The following is a 24,370-nucleotide window of genomic DNA, read 5'->3' as shown; positions in this document are numbered from 1 at the left end:
GTCGATCGCAGAAGTCAATCCACCACACACCTCATTGCCCGGTCGAAGAATTCTCAGGACAGAGATGAAGTGGAGATAGTTACGGCCTAAGAGGTCCAGCTCGAACAGTCGGAGCGACCTTGTAGCAGAAGGAGGACGGAATACAATTTTCTCCAATAGAGAGGTCAGTCTACAACAGAGTTTAAAACCTTTTAGAGAAACATGGCATCAGCAACATATCTTCTGATCACCAATGGATGCAGCTGGTGGATGTTGAGGTGTCTGCCAGGCTCATTCCGATTTAATTACACAAGGAATGTTCATTGAACGGACTTCAGTCTGTAAATGAGGTCTAATTGATAAGGATACCTAGCAACTGATCCGTACACGAACAGCTGTAGATCGAGAGACTTGTAGAGAAGTACAAAAGCATTTTATTAAGGCCATGTCTAGAAGTTATTATAATCAGACCAATCATACGAGAGGCTCAGCATCATATTTGGTCTATGTGAAGACTGTAGTCAAAGGAAGAGTAAAAAACTATTCCAATGACTTTTTATAAATGTGCAATGATTAAGAGGCGTGTCATTGAGGTAATAGTCAAAGCCAATTGTGGAGGTGGTTCTTGTGAAAATCATCAATTTGGTTTTTCTGGAAATTATGCTTATACCATTGCACCGACATCATACTGATACACAGTTAAGAACCTCCTGAAGATTATCACAGTCTGATCTGGAAGATATTTCAAGAAAAAGTGTATGTCATCAGCAAACAGTATAAAAGGAACTTTTGTGACCTCCTTGATATCATTAATAAAAAAAAAATAAAATATAGGCCAAAGAGGGAACGTTGAGAAAAAGGTATCAAAAGTTTGATTGGCAAAACGAACCACCAGATTGCGGTCGGGAAGATAGCTACGGAACCATGCCAACATCGTGTCAATGACACCATAACCCTATAGTTTATTAAATAGGTCATTGTAGCTGATCCTGTCAAATGCCTTGCTTAGAACAATGTAGCCTCAAGGACGTAACCTTGGGATATTATGAGATTTGTTATGGTAGATCTCCCTGCCATGAAGCCATACTGTTCATCAATAATAATCTTGAAAAGTGGCTGGAGGATGTCCATTACCAAACCCTTCAAGTGAAAGGACTGCAAGTGGGAAGGGGTGGCCATGGGAAGCTACTAATTTTCTTATAATTTAATTCTTGGGATGACCTTTAAGTATCTTATGGTTAAGTGGACTTCATCCTCCTTCAAGCAACGGGAGAGCTCTTTCCTCAAGTGTTCTGGATGAGCCAACTCCTGCTTAGCCTTATACCTGACAATGTTTTGTTCTAGAAATCTAAACAATGTCCCCAAATTACCTCCTTGGTACAAGCCTTCAGTATCTTACTAATGTTTACTGCACAACCAATAATAACCTTAAGAGGTCTGGGCTTTGAAGCTGATTCCTTATCTACACGATAAAATCTGCCACCGTCCATATTGATGTTCAGCTCAACTGATGACAAAATAGTCTCAATGTTACGCTTGTCACTCTCACGTTTTTCATTGGGATTGGTATTTCAGGCTTTCAGGTAAGCCAAATATCATTATATTTTTCGAGCATAAGGACCTTTCATGTAACTCCTCGATAACAATGCTCAAGTCGATTTCACGACTTAATGTTATCTACAGCAGGCATAGGTAGACATAAAAAGTGGTTTCTCTGCTGTTCGTCTACATGAGTTTCTCTTCAACTTTTTCTCCGGTTTTGATATGTACCAGATGATTTTTTGCTTTCAGTTTTTGTAAGTTTAGGTAATTTCATATTATGTTCTTTTCTGATTCCAGTTTTTGTTTATGTCACAACACAAGGTTTGAGATTATATACGGATAGTCAAGGTTATATGTGAGTATGGCCTTCATTCCATAATGAAGAGTCATTTCGCCATAAAAACACACCAGAAACTGCAGCAGCAAGTGAACAGCAGAACAGCTGAACTGATAATTTTTGATTCGTTTGTTTTGTCATAGAAAATTGGGGTTAGAATAGAATTAGAAAGTTAGAAGTTTGAGGATTGGTAAGTTCGATGACTGTTACAGAATTTTTCGTTTGACATAAGCACATTTATTTAGGTCTATCAAACTTTTATAATCTATTTATTTTACTTTGTCATTTTAATAGAAAAAAATCACTTTCAAATCATGAAATGTCAGATTGACTAGCTGTTGTCATGACATTTTAGGTTATGTACATTTAGGTAGTTTTGAGTGATACTCTGGTATGTAAAGTGATATTTTAAAGATAATACAAAAATTTATAAAATTATTATAAATCAAATTGTTAACTTTATAAATAAACTGAAATGCTTAACCCATTAGCCACTAAATATTCTTGCACTTAACCTTGTATAAATCCAATTAAATATGCGAAAATTGCAGGGGATTAGCAAAACTCTTTCAGAAAATTAAATTTTATTGCTATGAAAAAAATATCTATTTGGTTGATTGAGTTATTGTTTTTTAAACCAATAAAAAGGCCATAATATAATGTAATTTATAAGTATGTGAAGTATGTATTTTATTTTTTCAGAATAATTTGAAGCAAGAAAGTTTTTTAGTACAAAACGGTTATAAATCATGATATTTGGTATAGTTTTATACAAAATTTAATTATTTATATAGAAATTAAATTCTATTTATTTATCTTTATTTTTTCAATTTTACATTGATTTTGTAAAACACAACATTTGATTTGTTCATACACAAATTCAAGCAAACATAAAAAAAGCACAAATGGTAAAACTCACAAAAAATTCAATTTTATTGTGATTTGGTAGACTGATCAGTTTATTAGCTAATTAAACAGGTTAGAATATAATCTCATTTTTGAGAAAACAATCAAACTCATTTGAAGGCCTGCCATGCCTGAAGAATGATAAGCGTCCAACACTTTAAATGCTGTCAGATATGGTTACCCTGTTAATTACTTGTAAGTACTACGCTACCTAAAATTAGTTTAAAAAAGTTCTATTATTTTGTATAATACAAATTGTATATATGTATCTTTGACATATAACAATAAAAGGGTAGAGTGCAATAAGCGGACCTGGTTTTTTATATCGATTAGTACAACCATCAATACTTAATATTCATTTATCGAATACATGTTTATAAATCATATCAACATATCCATAGTCATGATCAAAATCATATTTTTTTAATTAAAATAATTAATACAATCTTATAAATAATAAATGAGCTCTAACGATCAAACAAGGAATTAGAACTGGAAATATTAAAAAACTCATAAACAATAATGAAATGATAACAACATAAAAAATAATTAACCGTTTTCGAGAAGTTGTTGAAGCATCTTCTCTTTTGAACCGTACTTCTCTCCTGTATAAATACTCACAGAGAGGATATGGAAGCAGGTCGGCTGGCATGCCACTTTTTAAACTTCGTTTCATGGTCCTCCACGAGCTTTTGATTGTCTGTTATTATCTATAAAAGAAAATACGTTTATTATGTGAAAAAGTGTTTATAGTAGATACAAGTTAGTTATTGTTCAAAAATCAGAATCGGTTGGTTATATCGAAAGTTATTATTAAGTAATATCATTTGTTAATATCGATTTAAAAAACCGGGTCCGCTTATCGTACCCTATCCCAATAAAGCATCAATACAATACAATTTTAAAAGTCTCTAAAGTAATTTACTTCTACATTATTATTCCAAAATAATTTAAACAATCGTGTGGTATTTGAGTAATGGCCGCTAGAGATGGGAAATACTGTTTGTCAATAACCTATTACAAAATAACGCGTTGAGGTATTACATTCCAGTAACCTGTTACCACGGTAACATAACTCACGACAGTGTAACATAGACTGATAAACGAATATAATTATAAATGGGTTAATTCAAATTTTCACTATATAACACGAGTATTGGGTTTTATGAAATATGGTTTCCTAACTAAAGGTGCGGTTTCCTCACCTTCGGATATACCTTCATATCATGCTATTTTAATAATGCAATCTTCTGTATTAATATTTCTAGATTTTTATATATAATATTCCAAATTTTCCCTGTAATATGTTGCATGCCAGGTAAATTTATTGCATAGATTGATATATGTGTAGATGGAATTGTTAATCTTTATGGGGATTTAACCTTTTTGCTGTAATTTGTTGTTGTTAATAAAACAATAATTTCCTATATACGATAATTACCTATAGTTAATTTCTTTAAACAAAAATAATTAATGGAATAAAAACAATGAATATAGACAATGAACCAGTTAATTAGGTAGAGTGAACTTGTAGTATGAAATTAACTTAAAAATATTGAATCTATGATTAGTTGCTACTTACTAATTATTTTCGAGGCAATTTGAAAAATTGTATTTGGTGACATTTTTGATATAATTTTATTTTGTTACTTTAGATTGAGAAGTATTCCAGTTAAAGTATTTCTATTGTCTTATGAATATTCTGTAGTTCTTTTAAAAATGTACCTTAATTTTTCTAAGATAAACTTAACTTTACATCAATTAGTACAAAAAAATCTTCGCATAAAACATTTGATTTAAGAATGTACTAAATATTCCAAGTTTAAATATAATTGGTTTCCATGTATTGAAATAATTTCTAAATTTGCTCCTTGATAAATTGGTGTTAAATATCTTTCTGTGTATATAAACGGATTAGATTGTATAGATAAATTGACAATTTAATTAATAAATGTCAGTGAACAAGTAGAAGATAGCAATCAGCATAGCCTTGTTGTTCGGTTGAGTGGAACCGCTCTTTAGACTCACTAGTTTGCTACATTCACCTTGTTTTTGTGAGGTTCACTAACGCGAGTTAGGTGTCACAATGTTTGAAGGTGGTTAAAGGTAAACGTTGGCATTAAATATCTGAAAATCGCCATAATTGCGTAATATGATTGATTATTCAAGTGTTCATGGAACCTCAGTATATTCTCTCTGGTACTTGTTTTATCAATTTATCAGTAATGATGCATACCAATTACTAATCCATATATAGACCTTGAGATGACCTACAACTTATTCTTAATTCATGTCATGTTGTTTCAGGGATCTCCAGCACAATGGCACTAGGCGAAGAGACTTGGAGAAGAGAAGCCTCGTGGGAAGCCACATTCAATGAACTCAAGTTGTATCATGACAAGGCATATAAGAAAATTGATGAAGCATTGAAATTTGATGAAGAAGGACAAAAGAATAAAGTAAACATTATTGCAGTAGCCTACTTTATCACTGGTAGCTAATGTTGCCCAGATTTGTTTGGGGAAAGGGAATGATTAATTATTTTTGTTGCAATGCATAACTTGTCATCAACTACAAAGGAGAAATCTTAAAGTGATGATTTCTTTAATCAGTAAAATGCATCGTAGTTTGCTAACAATTTGTTTCGAAGGCATTTTGCCATTACTGTATAGAATGTAATGCCTAATCATTGGTTTATATCTAAAGTGTCTGTTCATTGTTTGAAGTTTATTTTTGACAATGGAAGGATTGTGAAGGAAACAGGATTTTTCCAGACATTTGCTATCGTTCTGGCACTTCTCTCAAAGTCATGACAATACTTCCCCCTGCACACATCCCATTTAAATTCATGTACAATTATTAAACGTTTAACTTAAGGGAGATCATCGCAAAACAGTTCTTTGTCAATTTTTCAGAATCTGAGGCTGTTAAAACTAATGAAATGTTGAGAAACTGACTAATATGTATAATATGTAATATAAACAATTAAGTTTAAAATTATTTGGATAATTTAGTCATATTTAAAAAATTATATTTCTTTATATAAATAAATTAAGTTGTTACTTCTTTTCATCATTATTGCGAGTTGTCAGATTGGATAATATAAATATGTTTTTAAAATCATTCTTGTTTTCGTTTCATTATCAACATTAATGAAATGTGCAAACAATGAAGAATATTTCCATGTTTTTTAGAGAGCATGAGGTACATGTGTGTCAAATTTCATTGTTGTAGGACTTTAGAAAGTTGAATGAAAAACTTAAGATATAGTTCTTCTTGGGGTTGCAACCTCATTTCAATCCCTGTTGATGTTAAATATTTATGCAAATGCTTTAGTTTTTCCATTTTAGCCATAAAGCATACATGTGCCAAATTTAAATTTTGTGGGATATCGGGAAGTTGGAGAATTAATGATAAGTGAGGGCTTTCTTTTTAAATATAGAGTCATCCAAAAGTCAGTGGCTGTAGCTGTTATTCCTGGATGGTTTGACTGATTGAAAATAATTGGGTATGTATGTGGGTTAATGAGGCCGACGTTTGGGCATATCAAAAAATGCTGGCACACACCAACTCAAAGTTTTCAAACGGCAGCCCCCATATGAGATACATTGTTTGAAAGGGAATAAAAAAAAAATGTTTAATGCCCCCATCATGAAGATGAGTGGTTAATTTGTAAAACTGATATTAGGCGTGTTTATTGATCTGAAAACCTCATTTTCTGCCATTAAGCAGCTGCCATATTGGAATGGTAATAGATAGTGACTTCCAGTTTGAAGCCAATAATTGTTCTTTTGTTCCCTTTACAACAATGTGTCACATGTAGGGGATGCCATTTGAACATTTTTGAGTTGGGGTGCACAGTTTTTTTATGCATCAAAAACTATATCTTATTAACCTACATAGATCCCCAAAGTTTTATTTCAATTGGTCAAGCCGTCTAGGAATGACGGGTGACCACTGACTTTTGGATGACTCTGTTTTGAGATAAAATCTGTGACACTTTCATTTTGAATGATCCCCACTTTTTGTAGGCTCTGGCCGCTTATGATGAGGGCTTGATGCTCATAGACAAAGCTCTGGCAGTGAATATCGAGTGTCCGAGCAACCCCGACTTCAGCTGGGAGAAAGCCTGCAGTATGGTCGACAAACTGAGAAAAACCAGGTAACTGACTGTCTTGTGGTAGAGCCGAGGTGGAGGACTGGTTCATCCGTTATTGTTATTGTAATAATGTGGAGATTGAAAGAAAATATTGTTGATGACTAGTTGAGATAAAGTTTAACTCATTTGTTGCATTTTCTTTTAATTTAGACAAAAAAACAATGAATTTTTGGCTAAAATATACTTTGTACATTGGCTTATTAATGTACAGTAAATGTTTTGTCCATCACTTAATAATAGATGATGTATAAATCAATTCCCTCACTTGTTGAGATGGATCTTCCTGTACATTGGCTTATTATTGCAGAATAAATATTAATGTTTTGTCCGTCACATAATGATAGGTAAATGTAATAACCAATTCCCTCACTTGTTGAGATGAATTTTCCTGTACATTGGCTTATTATTGCAGAATAAATATTAATGTTTTGTCCGTCACATAATGATAGGTAAATGTAATAACCAATTCCCTCACTTGTTGAGATGAATTTTCCTGTACATTGGCTTATTATTGCAGAATAAATATTAATGTTTTGTCCATCACATAATAATAGATGATGTATTAATCAATTCCCTCACTTGTTGAGATGGATTTTCCTGTACATTGGCTTATTATTGCAGAATAAATATTAATGTTTTGTCCGTCACATAATGATAGGTAAATGTAATAACCAATTCCCTCACTTGTTGAGATGAATTTTCCTGTACATTGGCTTATTATTGCAGAATAAATATTAATGTTTTGTCCATCACATAATAATAGATGATGTATTAACCAATTCCCTCACTTGTTGAGATGAATTTTCCTGTACATTGTCTTATTATTGCAGAATAAATATTAATGTTTTGTCCGTCACATAATGATAGGTAAATGTAATAACCAATTCCCTCACTTGTTGAGATGAATTTTCCTGTACATTGGCTTATTATTGCAGAATAAATATTAATGTTTTGTCCATCACATATTAATAGATGATGTATTAATCAATTCCCTCACTTGTTGAGATGGATTTTCCTGTACATTGGCTTATTATTGCAGAATAAATATTAATGTTTTGTCCGTCACATAATGATAGGTAAATGTAATAACCAATTCCCTCACTTGTTGAGATGAATTTTCCTGTACATTGGCTTATTATTGCAGAATAAATATTAATGTTTTGTCCATCACATAATAATAGATGATGTATTAATCAATTCCCTCACTTGTTGAGATGGATTTTCCTGTACATTGGCTTATTATTGCAGAATAAATATTAATGTTTTGTCCGTCACATAATAATAGGTAAATGTAATAACCAATTCCCTCACTTGTTGAGATGAATTTTCCTGTACATTGGCTTATTATTGCAGAATAAATATTAATGTTTTGTCCATCACATAATAATAGATGATGTATTAATCAATTCCCTCACTTGTTGAGATGGATTTTCCTGTACATTGGCTTATTATTGCAGAATAAATATTAATGTTTTGTCCGTCACATAATAATAGGTAAATGTAATAACCAATTCCCTCACTTGTTGAGATGAATTTTCCTGTACATTGGCTTAATGTTGTAAAATAAATAGAGTGTATTGTCCGTCACATAATGATAGGTAAATGTAATAACCAATTCCCTCACTTGTTGAGATGAATTTTCCTGTACATTGGCTTAATGTTGTAAAATAAATAGAGTGTATTGTCCGTCACATAATGATAGGTAAATGTAATAACCAATTCCCTCACTTGTTGAGATGAATTTTCCTGTACATTGGCTTAATGTTGTAAAATAAATAGAGTGTATTGTCCGTCACATAATGATAGGTAAATGTAATAACCAATTCCCTCACTTGTTGAGATGAATTTTCCTGTACATTGGCTTAATGTTGTAAAATAAATAGAGTGTATTGTCCGTCACATAATAATAAGTAAATGTAATAATCAATTCCCTCACTTGTTGAGATGAATTTTCCTGTCTATTAGCTTAATGTTGTAGAATAAATATAAATGTTATGTTCGTCACATAATAACGGATAAAATGTATTAATCAATTCCCTCACTTGTAGAGATGAAATTTCCTGTACATTGGCTTAATGTTCTAGAATAAATATTAATGTTTTGTCCGTCACATAATAATAGGTAAATGTAATTACCAATTCCCTCACTTCTTGAGATGAATTTTATCACTTGTAAGTAAATGTTTATATATACACTATCTATGTCTGTCTCTGATCTCAGACTGGCCATATACCAATATTGTTGAATTCTAACTTATTGCCATACGATATGGCTTGTAAATTCTGTTTGTTGTTCGTTATCGACGAATAATTTGAAAGAATGATGTGCATCCTGTTTCAGTGGAATGTCTTTCTTGTGTCTTGTTATTTGTTTCTCCTTCTGACCTTGATGCTATTTATGATTGTGTTTTAAAATTAAATGAAATAGATAAAAAATGCCTTTATTAAAGAGATGGAGTTTAGTGAAAAGGTGGTATTGAAACTTTGACTTTGGTGAGTTACTCAATTTTTTACATTGTTTACTTTCTTGCTTAACTTATCAGCTAAAGAAGAGAGCTGGTCCCAATCGTCTAAACATCTTCTTCTGTCTTCGTTTTTTCTGTTGCAAAACTTTACAAATGGAAAATGTCCGTTCAGATTAACATTATTTAGAACAGCACAAAAATCAAAATATATATTTGTGGTACAGAAAATTTTAATAGTCAGTGTCTGTAAAGTACTCTTCTTTAGTCAAGTGTCTCCAAAAATGCTTTCTCACTGTAAAAAGGTCTGTATTCCAGTTATGTTGTCAGTTTTCTACTAAATCGCTGCCATTTTATTTCTTGAGGTGGTAGGGCATATTGTTACAAAACAAAACTCCTTTATAGCTACCCCTTTTTTATAGAACTTAAATTATGAGATGGCAGCACAAAATTGGTTCAGTCGTGCTAGGCACCTAATTGATTGTTTCTGGTGGATAACAACTCTTTCCAGGTTTGAGCTGGCTATACTACACATATTGCCAACACATATCTCAGGTGGGATTCAAAAAACGCAAAATACACAATTTTCACTGTTGTACTCCCACTTGTAGTTTGTCCGATGTTGTAAATTCCTGAGCTGAGTTTTTTACTCCGCTAATCAATATGAGGTTTTCATGTAAGGTTCTTGTAGTGTATTTAGTGTGATAAATACTAAGTTGGTAATGTACCCATAGCAATATTTAATGTCTGCACTAGTTATGTTGGCAGTATGTATTGTCAGGCGATGTATCATACGATGTAGTCCGATTTAATCCATACGAATAAAGAATGCTCATAGGCTGCTCTCCTGTGACGTCACATCACGCCACTACTCTACAACCAACTGTCCAAGCTAGCTAGCTAGCCCGGAGTCCACCACCAGACACCGTCATGTAAACCTCCGTGTCCCGTCCGTTCCTTTATGAACGGTCTTAGAGCAATGGTACTCTAAAATGTAACATCTTATTATTTTATCCCGACCCATATAGTGTACAGTGACGTCCCGCATATCTTACAGTTCTCATCTGTAACAACTTCAAGGTACTTGGTGTTTTCTTCTCTCTTCAGATCAGCTAGTCCAGCGTAAGTTTCCTTTTTTGGTTGGGTGGTTTCCTTTTTCCATCTGCAGAGTTATCCCTCATTTAGCAAAGGTCAACTGAGTGGCAGTATGAGCAATGTAGGCTTTGATGTCGATCTGCTCACTTGATTTTTCTGCAACTGTTGTGACAGTGTCATATGGGAAAATTACAGTATGACAGATGTGTAGAAGTTGATTTGGTAGATAGTTTTTTTAGCAGTAGGAATAAGAAGGGACCAACACTGATCCTTGGAGCACACCTCTCTGTACCGGTATTAGAGTTGATTGTGCTTTCGTTAGAATGTTATGAGGGAGACATTGAACTTCTACCAAGAATTGTCTATTATTTAATAGACTGTTGTAGCCATATTGTTCATCCTTGTGAACTGTGGAATTTTTTAAAATCTCAGACAATATTATTTAAACAAAATTCAAGTTGGATAAATATTTTTCTGTTGCATTAGGTTACACATCAATACTTTTGATCCTAATTCAGCATGTTTGCTTAGATTCTCCAACAATCAAAGTTACATCTATAAATAATCTCTAAAACTGTCTTCTATTCAGAAATATACTTGTAGTTTTGATTACTGAAACATTTCTAAGTTTGCAGCCGAACACATGTTACATTATCAGGCTATTAATGGAGGCAACCACAATACTAATGCCAGTCTCTGTAGTAATATAAAGTCCAATCACTTGGATAAAGATGTTCAGTTAAAACGATTGCTCAAGTCAAAATCAACAAGTAGTGATAAATATTGTGCAATTTCATTACTAATGCGTTATCAGCCCTGTTCATTTAAATCAGTTTTCAATTCCTGGCCTGCTATTACGTTTGATTGATGTGACCCTAGCCTATAATTCAGGTGTCAGAAACACATTCATTATTCATCTAGTGAGTAATCTGAGATTATTGCTCATCAGCTCTGGGCGCTACGCCTTTGGTATGTATTGTTGTTATGTCCTATTTGATGAGTTTATAACAATACATTCTAATAAACTGATTGTTTCTATGTAGCTATATCTCCTTGTGCGTGGTGTTTATTTTGGTTATTAATTCTTTTATAAATTCACACTAATTAAAATTTTTTATTTGACCTTATAATTATAACTTCATACTGCAGTTTTTAATCACTTCGGATAGCTTTGTTTCTATTTGAGTTTGTAGGAAGATTAATGTAATTTTGTCTGTAGTTTAGGTAGCTCCACAAATACTTTCCGAATTTTAAGAGTTGGCTTTATTTGGAGAATTGGCGTTGGAAACAAGGAAGCTATACATTGAGAAGTTAAAATTAATTGTTTTTGTTCCTTTTTTGGGCTTCTTAGGGTAAAGTGATTTCTTGTAAATTCATCAATGGTGTGAAAAGTTCGTTCTTTGAGGCATTTGGTGATACCCTGTTTCCTTTGTTTTATCATAATTCGTATTTACCCATTTAATTAACCCTTTGCGATCGGTCGTCGACTATAGGTCGACCGCGGCAGTTTCGCTGAACGCTCGCATGTCGACAATAGGTCAACCGGATAATGTCACTGCTTGTTTGGTCATTTCTAACCTATTGCTGTTCGGTATTTGATTTATTCAGTACTTTGGACTTCTATTTTGGTTACGTGAATGCTACATCGATCTTTATTCACGATATAGGAGGCATTGGAAGTGAAAATAGAAGACCAACTGACGTCTGCACTTGCGCCGTGTTTACAAATATGGCTGGTCCAAGTACAAGTTTTACTGACGATGACGAGATATTAGATGAATTAGATGATTGTGATAGTATTTTCAGTGAAATTAGTATCCAAAATGAAAAACAGATTATTGAAGAAGGCCGTGATAGTGATTGTGAGTTGAATCATATTGAAAATTCTTCTGGAAACATTGTGGTAAATGATGGTAACCTAGACGCCGGTAACCTAGACGACGAAAGTGATGTGTTTGGATTGGAAACTTTAGGTAATGATGGGGAAGAATTTGATCAATTCGTGGATAATGTGATAGAAGTAGGACAAGGAGATGCAAATAACAGAGTTAGGCCTAGGCTACAAACTAGTAGACTAAGAGGAAGAGCTAGACATGTTACCCAAAGTAGGTCTAGGGCTGGACCAAGGCAAAATTATAATACATATAATGTATTATATAATATAATGAATAACATGTATCTGATAAGATCCTAGTGCCTTTTCACCTGTATTCATGTAATTTTGGTTTATTACATATGTATAAAGAAATAAAAATTATTTTTTTATATTTTTATACTTTTTTTATATTTTTTAAATGTTACTTAAAGTTATAAAAAAATACTATAAAATAATTTAAATATTCTTTTTAGTTTATTTACATTGATATATAAAGAGAAAAAAATAAAAAAGTTGCAGAAAAAGGGATTTAAAAATTGCATTTGTGTATTGTCAAAGAACTGTACTCTAACAGAAATTAAATACGACCTGAGGACAGTCGAAGCAATTTTTATCGAGACCTCAAAGGGTTAAAAATAAGACTAAATATGTAAAAGTTTTTCAAAAAACATTGCATTAGGGTGGAAACAAATATTTACCACTTGAGTACTATAACATGTATACTGGAAAGTGTTCTTTTTTTAAAATTGTAGTAATTTATCTTAGCTTTTAATTTAAATTAACATTACCTACTATGAATAGACCTATTTCTGAAGGATTTATTATTATTACCTAAAATACAGTATCTGAATTGAAATGTGTCCTCAACATTTGATTGATTATGAATTGGGGTCTCCTTATTTCTCCTTTGTAAGGACAACGTGCTTATTGTTAATCTGTGTCATTGGATGAAGAATTCTAGGAACTTCAGGCACCGGAAATGATAGGAGACAATCACAACTATTTTATAAGATTCACAGTTGTAATATGTAGCAATAAGTCTCCAGACCTTACAACTTTGAAAAAGAAACCTAGGTGTGTTGGATCAACATTTTATAACGAACTTCCTTAAATCAGGGGATGTGTATAAAAAGATTTAGGGTAAAATTGAAGCCATATATTCCCTTGACGATTTGTAATGTGATAACTCTAGAAGTAAAATAGCCCATCATTAATCCTTCCCAGATGTATTACGCCAAATCTCATGAGGTTAATGATGGAATATCTTTTAATTTATGTTTTTGTTTTTTGTCGTGAATTGTAATTTGTAAAAACGGTAACATTGACAGATCGTCAGACGACAGCTATTTTTCATTCATTGTTCTTGGCTTCCTCTTATCGATCCAAAACTGGTTTTGGTAGCTACAGACCGCCATTTGGGACTGTACGCTGGCGCGTTTTACGAGTTTTTCCGTTTGGTAAGAGTGCCAGTGCAACTCTTAAGACTGGCGAGTAAGCTTTGTTCCTGTGTTGTGTTGCGTGTTAAATGATATGTCTGCACTTTGTTATACATGACAGTGTATGCGACTAATAGGAGGTTTATTTATTTGATATTGCGATTGTATCTATGCCAGGTGACTGCTTTGAAGTATTTCATACTGGCCAATTCCATATTTGGTATTATCAAACATTTTAATTTGTACAAAATTATAAATAAAAAAAAAATTGAAGTTTTATACATTTTTGTCTTAAAAAAGGAAATTCAGTTTGAACTTTAAACTAATTAAAATTAATTTTTTATGGTATTAGCACGCTAGTGGGAAATACAGAAATTTATATTCAGCGTTCTAAAAATTAATTGTAATGTATTTGGGTGTATATACTGAATGAATAAAGTTGTTTTGAAGTTAAAGTGGATTTTAACTGAAGTGGTAATCAGTGTTTGTTTTCCAGAAAGGAAATACTGTCGAGGATAGCGGACACTCAGGTGCAGAGGCCTGCAGAGCTAAGACCTCCCGAGAGACCGGAAGACCTAGCGCTGGAGCCCCCACCATCGTACGAAGAAGCGATGGCGACATCCCCTGTCAACCGTAGCCCTGCCCCCGTCAGTTCCCCTCGCACCTACACGGAGCTGGGGCAGGCTCTGCAGGAACTCAAGGTGGAGGCGGACATGCAGTCTGTGCAGGTTATCTTCCACGTGGAGGACGTGCGAGTGTACTTCATCTCCCCGGACGGCACAGTCAGTGCTCCGTCACAGCCCAACCAACTCAGGATCCTGCAACTGGAAGGTATAAACATCAATGTACAACACGAATGATAGTGGTTGAAAATCCAGTACTTTTCTGTCCTGTATAAGTAGTTATGTCATAACAGTGGTTTAAAAATGTATTTTAGTAGATTTTGTATCAAGTCAATCTGTAGCAATTTTATCCTCAAGGATTCACAACTGCGTTTTCCACAGAATATTTACCCACCAGAGCGCCAAAACCACACCCCACGAAAAACCGAATCACGCCAACATCACCTAACTATCGACCGCGCCCCTAACACTACCCGCAATACCTCCCAACCCCAACCATAAAACCAAGACCTCAACCACCAACCACACCTAAAACCTCGCCTACCGCCTAACCCCAGCACCACACCCACCACCCAAACCAAGACCACCCAAGTCAAAATGAATTTGCGTAAACCCACACACTCCGAACCCATCGCCCACCCACCCACTCACCACCCCAATCGAACCAATACATCTCACAAAGCGATCTCACCTAAACCTCCCGAACCCTCACCCATTCCTCCCCTACCGCACCCACCCCCCAACCCCCCCAACGCCCCAAACTACCACCCCCACAATAGCCCCCTCCCAAGCCCCCCTAAATTGGCCAACCACCACAGCCACCATCCGACCGACAACTAAACTCCACACACCACCCCCAACAACCACCCCACCTCAAACCTGGCACAACTAGCCACGCAAAACACATCCACCACACCACCCTCGTTCCAACCAGGAAAGCCCCTTTACAACACCAAACACCCCTCTATCTCACACGACCCAACCACCCCACCACCACCACCTTGAGCAACTCCCCACAATGACACTCACACACACATGAACAAGATCGCTACCACAGACCCATAACACCACCACCACAAACCCAATCCAAAACCACACCCGAAATGAAGCATCCCACAACCGCCACCCCCCTACGGACCCGTTCCTCATCTGGTTCCAAAGAGTAGATAATAATTACTTAAAATATACATAATAGCAACATACAGTGGTGTTTCTAGAGAGGTTGGCACAACTTCAGGTGTGATAGTAGAACACAAAAACAAGCAAAATTAGCTCACCACATATTAAACCCTCTCCCTCAGCTCCCAATATGTTCCATGCTCTCACGGGTGGCTTCTAACCTCAATTAATTCGCTCTTGAGGCCGGCGGGCTCGGTAAAATAACGCCGGCGTCTCAACTTACATACTGTTCCCTGGTCATTGTAATTAACTAAAATTAATAATATATTAATTAAATTTAAACTAACTAGATTGTTGGTTCAAAATGAAGTTGATGTACGAGACCAGGGAGGGGGCACACGACGCTGTGCGCCGGGTTGTTTTTGTTTTGCTCAGTTATGCGCGGGTCTATGCGGATCATGGCAGGACACAGCTACAAGTAAACTTGTAGAGAGGCCTTTATAATCTTTTGAGATACTCACAGTAGTGTCCATATACATCATCGAGTTAAACAGCCCCACGCCGCAATAGAAAATACCAAGGGTTGGTGACGTCAACAGCTACAACAACAAGACGGGTAAATGATATATCCCTTCCAGCGCAAAGAACAACCCATTACACCAAAAAAGCCTTCCTAATAGCGAGTCGAAGACACTTTAACATGCTTCCAGAAACTTCAAAACATGTGACTCTAAAACTCGAGAGAAAAGACTGCACAGCCCTGTTGATAAACTCTACAATTTAATCAGATAAGAATGAGTTTTTTAATTCTGTTAATGCTATTATTTAACCCTTTGAGTAGCCACAGTCATATTTCCCAAGTTCATCCAGCATAAATTGCCGGAGCATGCCTTCTGATTTTTGCAAGCGTGTGGGGAAAAAACTATATTAAAAAAACAAGTTCGAACCCGTTTTGAATAATTTTTATTTTTTTGGTTTGTGTGTTATAAACAAGGTAATTTTTCCATACATTATTATAATTTTATTTTTATTTACGACAAAAAGATATAGGTTATAACAAAAAAACTAAAAAATGAAAAAAAAAATAAATTTCAAAGTTAAACAAAAATTTTATTTATACAATATTTTTTAAAATTTTTTTTAAGCTATACCATATGAAAGAGCATGTGAGAAAAACTGAACGAAAAATCATTCATTAATATTGGTGTGTTAACAGCAATATTTAACCAGATACTGCAATATATACAAAATATACAACAAAAAGCAATTTTTGTTCAAGTTTGTCAAAAGTTTAGAAACAATATTATAACACCCCATTTGCACTCAATAAGAAAGACGACTTGTAAAATACAATTATATAAAAAGTATATAAAAATATACACAGGCCTACAATATAACCTTTCTTCTATAACCTTACTTCACCTAAAATCCAATAGTTTGAATTGGAAACTTGCGTTATAGTTTCATCGACCAAACCAACAATTAAGAATATAAGTCACTAAAAACACGGAAAAAGAAGATTTAAATGCAATTGTAAGTTTTACTGAACACATTTGCAGAAAAGTAATAACAACAGTTTTCAGCATAAACACACGAAACTAGCAACAATGTAAACACACAATGAACGAAACTGTGTAGTTACTTGTGCAACAGTAGTCACTGACCCAACTATTGCTCATCTGTTTTTTTTCTGATGACAAATAACCTACAAGTGGCAGGTGGAACAATAAAAAACATCACAACTGAAAAGTTCGTAGAATTTGTAGATTGCCGTGAAATAAGTTTATTTGTCAAAACAAAATGAATTATATGTGATATTAATTAAATAAAAATCGTACCTACTGGGTAGATGCCTGTCACTTTATTGCACATTTCACCAACATCTACAATTTAAGTAAAACCGCTGCGCACTCAAAGGGTTTAAGACATGTATGTGTATGTATATGCATTCATATATTTTCTCCTCATCTATATTTTAATTTACAGAAAAGGTTATTTATTCTCAAATTTGAAAGATATTTTCTCTTTGCAATGATATAATAGTTTTTAAACTAGTTTACCTACTTCTTGACGACATCAAGTTTTTAACTGCAAATTTTTGGACTCAGTAACCATTCCTTGATTATGTTGTGAAAAAAGAAAAAAAAAAAAAAAAAAGGAAAAAATAGGTCATAGTCTGGCTTGCCGTCACTGCCCCTACCACTGAGATCACTCTCTCCCGAACTACAGTCCTTCAATGCCACCAACCACTTCACATAAGCTCTGGTACATCACTACACTCACTTGAATCGTCGCAATCACTGACTAATAACGAGACCGATTTTCCACTGTCACGAAGTGTACTACTACAACCCACCATTGTTTTTCACTTTCCTCTATCCGCACAACTAATATAAATAGCAAAATAATGGAATAAATCTACTGTAAAAGTAACAGTCAAGATGGTCTCCTGATAGCCAAACAACCCGAAGCTAGTACAACTATTGCTGACTCCGAGAGCAGCACTCATCTGCTCCAGTAGATAAAGCAAGTGCGTGCCGATCTGTGCGTATAGGCCTGCAGAGGCTATGTTGTGTCCGTGCCGATTCATGCCTTCGAGCGGGAGAGGGTTCACATATTTCCTATCTCGCTTCATTCAGTGTTTGTCCACGTGTGTTTTTTATTTTTTTTTAAATCGTATCTCAGAAACCATTGGAGCAAATAACATGAAACTTGGCTGTTATGTTAAGCCAATTAAAGGAAAAATAAAAACAAAATACCTACTATCACTTTTTATTACAAAAATGGCGGCATTACAATTTTTCAAACTTTGATATCCCAAAAACTGTTAATCCTACGTAAAAGTTGCTAGGATAATTATTTATTTAAAATTTAATAGCAAAACTAACAATACCAAATTTGTTGAAATCGGTTTCAATAACAAACAAGTGGGAGTTGTACTTAAGAATATACGTTTCACATGTAAAAAAGCAAAAATACTCCACCAACTAAAATTAATGTAATTATTTTATTTTTCAAACGAATGAAACAAATTTGGTATTGTTAGTTTTGTTGTTAAATTTGCAATACATAATTATTCTTGTAAATTTTACTTTTATTTTGGACATTAAACCTCATAATGAGTTCATATAATTCCAAACCATGTTAAAAGGTTAACTATACATTCAGAACCAGTAATACATTAGAAATGTTTTAACATGCACATAGTTTTAATACATAGACTCCGTTAGACGGCCTAGTGTGTACTGGATGGTTAAAAGAGTACTGGTTATTACTCAGTTTAGAGCTGTAGTGAGGGTGTTAACTACTTGTGTAATAGCTGGACAGTTATTGTACTGTAGTTTAACACGTTGACTACAACAGCCACCCTAGTGCATAATGAATGATTAATAGTTCATAGTATCACTCAGTATAGAGCCGTAATGAAAATTTTAAATCTTGATTTTAGCAGTAAATTGCACTGGTAATGTCAATTTTAGCAGTAAATTGCACAGGTAATGTCAGTTTTAACAGTAAATTGGACAGGTAATGTCAATTTTAGTTAGCCCAACTATCTTGGATCTGTGTTTGAATATGTTAGAACAAACTGGTTGTACATAAAGAAAATAAAAATAAGATAAATTACCATAAATCCATTTGTTTAAAAGAGTTAAGGTCAAAGCAAAGAACAAAATTTTGAATCAAGTTCATAAAAAATTGGGATTATTTTAAGTTTTATTGGGTCCAACGTGAGTGATCCATCCATTATCATCATTCCCTCAACATGTCAAATATTAGGAGTGACACATTTCTGAGAGTCCATCGTAAACACCTAATGTTTGGTTTGAAGCAAGAATAACCAAAATGAATTGTTCTAAAAATTAGTGAGATTTCCAATTGATTCTGAAATAAAAACAAACTTCTGTCTCACTTAATGCAGCTCTAAACAACTTAATAGCTTTAAGTATGATAAATTTACATTTTCTTACTCTGGTGTGAATTGCGTAGTATTCATAAATTTACATTCTAGTGTGAATTATGTATTACGTTAGATGCTTGTTAGGTGTTTAGTGGGAAAGCGAATATATCAGATTATTTTTGTTTGTAGCTCACTCATTAAATGCTTTGGAAAATGGTAATTGTATTGTTGGTAAGTGCAATGATTTTATGATTTTCAATGTATTGTCGTGTTAGATTTTTGTGTGTAATTTATTGTGTAAGAACTTAATTTTTGTTTATTTTTGTGTTTTGTTCTTACCACCACTAATTTTTGCTTTCCAATTTTATTTTGTACCTAAATAAAATTAATAATTAATAAAAAATAAGCAGGACATTATTAAAACCTGTTTAATAATTTTTGAAATTAGGAATTTACTAGAGAGTTAGATCACTAATGCCAAAATAATTCACCAAACTTACTATTTCACTTAATAAAATTTACATAAATGTATACAAAAACAATGTTTACATGCTTTAAATTAAACATGGTTTTTTTTATTGGTTATTAATCCTCTTCTTGTAAATGTACCAAGTAATAATATATGAATTAAGTAATGATTTACCTAATTTAAAATTATTTAAATTTTAAATATAAAAATACAATTTGTCTCAAGTATGTCTGTAATATCAATAGAATATGAACTCATTTAAATATTTTTATGTATAGCCCCACCAAATGCTCCAGTATTTCAGTAAATTGATTGGATACAAGATAGCAGCTGTAGTAGCACTGACACTCAGATAAAAAACTAAATGATGTTTGCTATGGTATGTACAGCAAACAGTGAAACATTAATATTAGTTTCCCTTATTTGCTTAGTTAGAGATTGCAGCACTTTCGAGCCACACCTGTATAACAATTGCATTTTACTTAGTGGCTCAAATATGATGGCAATCAGTTGAGACATATTTTAGAATATGTTAAAATATATGGATTACGTTAAAATATGCTTTTTTAAATATGTTAATTTTTTTATTCTTGATTTCTATTCCAAAAACATTAGCCAGTCCCCATGTGATGTAAATCTAAATGATCTCAAACAAAGCTGAACAAAATTAAGACACAACTTCTTGTCTTTTGATTATTATCAGTGTTATGTTCTCTGTGTGTACTTCCTTGTTTCAAAAGCTACAAAACAGTATAGACAATATAAAGAACATAATTACTTTTTACAAAAATCAGTTATTACAAAATGGCATGAATATTCTTATTTTGTGTATTTTTTTAATGGGGGAAATGTTTTGGAGGCAATGCTTGCTGTTGATTTTTGTAGAAATGGCTTATAAACCCAGTCATACTATAAAGGAAGGACTAGGGAAGATTTTTTCCTGACTTTTGAGTTTGCATGAACCAGCTCAATGTACAGTTAACCCTAGATCTGGCAGTTGAAATTCCTGTAATTTCAGGCACTATTTTGCTAGTTGTGCACATCACTCAAACCTATTTAGAATATATATTATTGAAGTAAAGTATATATTATTGTATATTTTATTTTTCATATTTTATATGCAGTTGAATCCATTTTTGTATTTAAATTTAGGATTTTTTTCGGCATTACAAATTAAAAAAAAAACCCAACAAATTCTAAAGTATAGTATTTTGTTTTATTTTTCAAAATATGCACAATGTCCCCCAAAAGATTTTTTATGCAAAGCATAAAACATTCTACTTCCCAAAAACTATTTTATTTTTATAGAAGAATAGCAAAATTTTGTGTGTTTGAAAAACCACATATTCACATTCAAACATTTTTAGACATTTTAAATATTGATTTGATATTTTGAACTTTTATTGCTATGATTATTATGCTACATGATGAAAAATTTTATATCACTTGATACAATCACAATGCTATAATAAAATAAAATATAACAAATACTGGTGACTAGTCAGAACTAGTCGGTTGACATTACAGAAATGGCACTAATTGTGTTTGCAATGGACACAAATTAAACTGTGAAACTTCCCAATTAGTCTGATATACAATTTGTCTGATTTTCAATAGCTGAAATTTTATTAACAAATATGACTGCAAAAATGACTAATGACTAGTCATTAGACATTGGAAAAATATGTGTAAGCGACTAGGTACTTGTTTGACAGATTCAGGGTTAAAAAGCTTCAAATTATGATTGTCTAATGACTATGAATAATAAATCTAGTAAGTCACAGAAACTAATAACAATTGGTTTATGCTTCTTTAGTGTGTATAATGAACCATCATTGTTTGCAAACTGTATGTAAAATATGTAATAAAAGATTTATCAGTGGTTATGAAGATTTTATTTGTTATTCATCTTCAAAGAAATAAGAAGTGGTTGTAAATGTTTATAACGCTTAAAATTGGTCAAAGTACAGGATTTTCAATTTACAACTATTTGGTATTCATACAGAATTTTACATAAACTAAACTATGAAACTGCAAATACATGAGATGAGAGTGTAGAGTATAAAATATATTTATTGAATTTGTCATTGCAATAGTACCTGTGTCAACAGATGGGAGAGATGCCAGTCTGCCCAAGTTCTTCCTCCAAGTCGGGGACTGGTTTTACCCCTTGGTCCCAGATGTTTCCCCGTGCTTCCGGTCAGATTATGGTGCTTTCATCCTGCCTGACTTGCGATCTGACGTAGAAGGTCAGTGCCTTACCATTGATTTTTGTGTGTTTTTTTTGGATCTGAGGTGAAGGTATTTTGATCTTGAGTGTTTTGTTATTCAAACTTAAATACATAATGCCCTCTATATATCTCCCAAAGTTAAATAACATGGACATCTGAGAAATTAGTGCAAGGATAAGACAAAAAAGATAGAAAAAATTGAATTCTGTCCCATCCTACTTTGATCTTTTTATAATTTTCAAGAAATTTTCAACTTCTGGCATCTCCTTGTACAGTTTTCTGGAGTATGACCTACACAATGTGACATCTTTAGTATTATCCATATACACAAAATATGGCTGCTTATAACTCCATGATTTACTGACTTCACAAAGTACCACTGAATGTAACCAATTATAACAAAGAATTAAGTATCATCAAACATATAGTGAAGGCTAATAGTTGTAACAACACTATGGTGGACAAAATAGTTAAGAAAAACAAAGAATAGAATATTAATTGGTAATACTACGGAAAATGAAAAGCAGGACAAGAAGTAGATTTGCGTCAAGTTTAGTCCGTCATTACAGCATTGCATTAATAAAGACCTTAAATTCCATGGCTTTGACCTAGTCTTCAAGACAACAAACTACACCAGGAACATTCTGAGATGTAAATCTCAAAACTTGAACAAAAATGTTCAAACTGGTGTTTGTAAACTGACTTGTTCAGATTGCCATAGTTTTTACATTGGACGGACAGGCAGATCGTTTAGCCAAAGATTTAAAGAGAATTGTCCGAAACCTAAATTATGAATGCAGACTTCATTGTTCGCTCAACATTTCATGGATAAAAAGCACACAATAAACGGAATTAATTAAAATCTGGAAGTTTAACATCAATTTTGCAACGGCAGTAAATTAAACACACTTGAAGAATATGAAATTTATAATCATTTTAAAAGGAATTTATTGGGTGAACTCATGTTAAATGAGAAGCTACAATTCAGCTCCCATTATTTGTTCAACACATTGTAACAGTGTCTCGCCAACCGATCGATCAGCTGATAGCGTTTATGTACCGGGAATTGGAATCACCTAGTGTCAGTTGTCCTGTCTTCTGCCGGCCGTGCTGTTATATCATGTTTAATATTTGTGTGAGATTGGCCTAATAAATGTGTTTCTTGTTATTATTTATTTATTCATTGTGTTTTGTACCGTGTTTGTAAATTTTAAACTATGACGACTCCAGATGGACAATCCTCGCTTTTAATATTTATCGACACTGGCACCAGAAGATGACTTAATAAAAGTCAAAACTATACCAGTGTTACGACCACAGTTTAAACTGTTTGACGAAGGTACGTTGTTGTTGTTTTTAGTCAATCCGCAAATCAGGGCTATATAATATGGAAAATAAAGAGGCTACAGTACTTGGCAGATCGTTCATGTTTATTACAGACAGCATGGGTCTCAGAATTGACCCCTGGAGCACACAATATTGGACTTCTCTGGTTGTGGCCAATTTCCATCAACATAGACTGACTGATATATATCATCCATAAATAACTTTTAAAAACGTCAGCAATGTTATTGAAAAAAAGTTTTTGGATGAGTAATCTATCAACACAAATATTCTCTGATCTTAAAATATATTCAAGAGGCCTCTTTCTATGTTCCTAAGATAATGCTTATGATATTAGGTAGAACACCATCACTGTACCTTGAGTGAATTCCTTTTAGTTAATAGTTACGTGCTGCTAGAGTCTGACATCTCTCAGTCTAATTTCCTGGAGGATGTGCTACGTGGTGTGCTTCCGTCTTCTCGTGGTACATGATATTTACCACAAGCATCTTGGATCAAAAGTGTAGTGATAACCTGGGATTTATGTGTTTGTTTTGTTATTGATATGTGAAGGAGCTGCTGTGGGATTGATTCTGCCACCAGAGTCTGACATCTCCCTGTACAATTTCCTGGAGGATGTGCTACATGGTGTGGTGTCTCAGCCGCCCGCTGTCCCTCCTCGCATTCGAGGACGCAGAGATAACTTTAGTACGTCCATCAGCAAGGGCATTGTCTCAGGTACAGCCAAGATACCAACTAGTGTTAAGAATAGCTGTAACAATTATATAATTGAAACTTATATTTTGTACTTTGCCAAGACTTACTTACTGACCTGTGTAAGGTGAATTTCTCAAGGCAATAATAATCTCAGTAAATCAGTTTTAACCCTTTGTGGAAGACAAACGCGCTGCGCTGG

At 33.6% G+C, this 24,370-nt stretch overlaps 1 protein-coding gene across 5 annotated transcripts in view; it reads left to right on the top strand.

Annotated features, from left to right (window-relative positions):
- Nucleotides 1-1,782: 1,782 nt before the first annotated feature.
- Nucleotides 1,783-24,370, top strand: part of LOC124357943 (protein spartin) — a 42,906-nt gene continuing 20,318 nt past the window's right edge. Inside the window, exons 1-7 of one of the 5 annotated variants that reach the window (XM_046810080.1) lie at nucleotides 1,783-2,048; nucleotides 5,072-5,223; nucleotides 6,796-6,926; nucleotides 14,288-14,622; nucleotides 19,621-19,662; nucleotides 22,012-22,149; nucleotides 24,028-24,192. In XM_046810080.1, coding sequence (XP_046666036.1) covers nucleotides 5,086-5,223; nucleotides 6,796-6,926; nucleotides 14,288-14,622; nucleotides 19,621-19,662; nucleotides 22,012-22,149; nucleotides 24,028-24,192 — 949 coding nt within the window. In that variant the 5' untranslated portion in view covers nucleotides 1,783-2,048; nucleotides 5,072-5,085. Of the gene's footprint in view, nucleotides 2,049-2,129; nucleotides 2,250-2,664; nucleotides 2,960-5,071; nucleotides 5,224-6,795; nucleotides 6,927-14,287; nucleotides 14,623-19,620; nucleotides 19,663-22,011; nucleotides 22,150-24,027; nucleotides 24,193-24,370 lie in introns of those variants that run through there. The other 4 variants (XM_046810081.1, XM_046810078.1, XM_046810082.1 and 1 more) reach the window with 4 other exon arrangements.

The sequence above is a fragment of the Homalodisca vitripennis genome, chromosome 3 (assembly GCF_021130785.1).
Source record: "Homalodisca vitripennis isolate AUS2020 chromosome 3, UT_GWSS_2.1, whole genome shotgun sequence".
Lineage (NCBI taxonomy): Eukaryota > Metazoa > Arthropoda > Insecta > Hemiptera > Cicadellidae > Homalodisca > Homalodisca vitripennis.
This window is presented reverse-complemented; position numbering and strand designations above follow the sequence as displayed.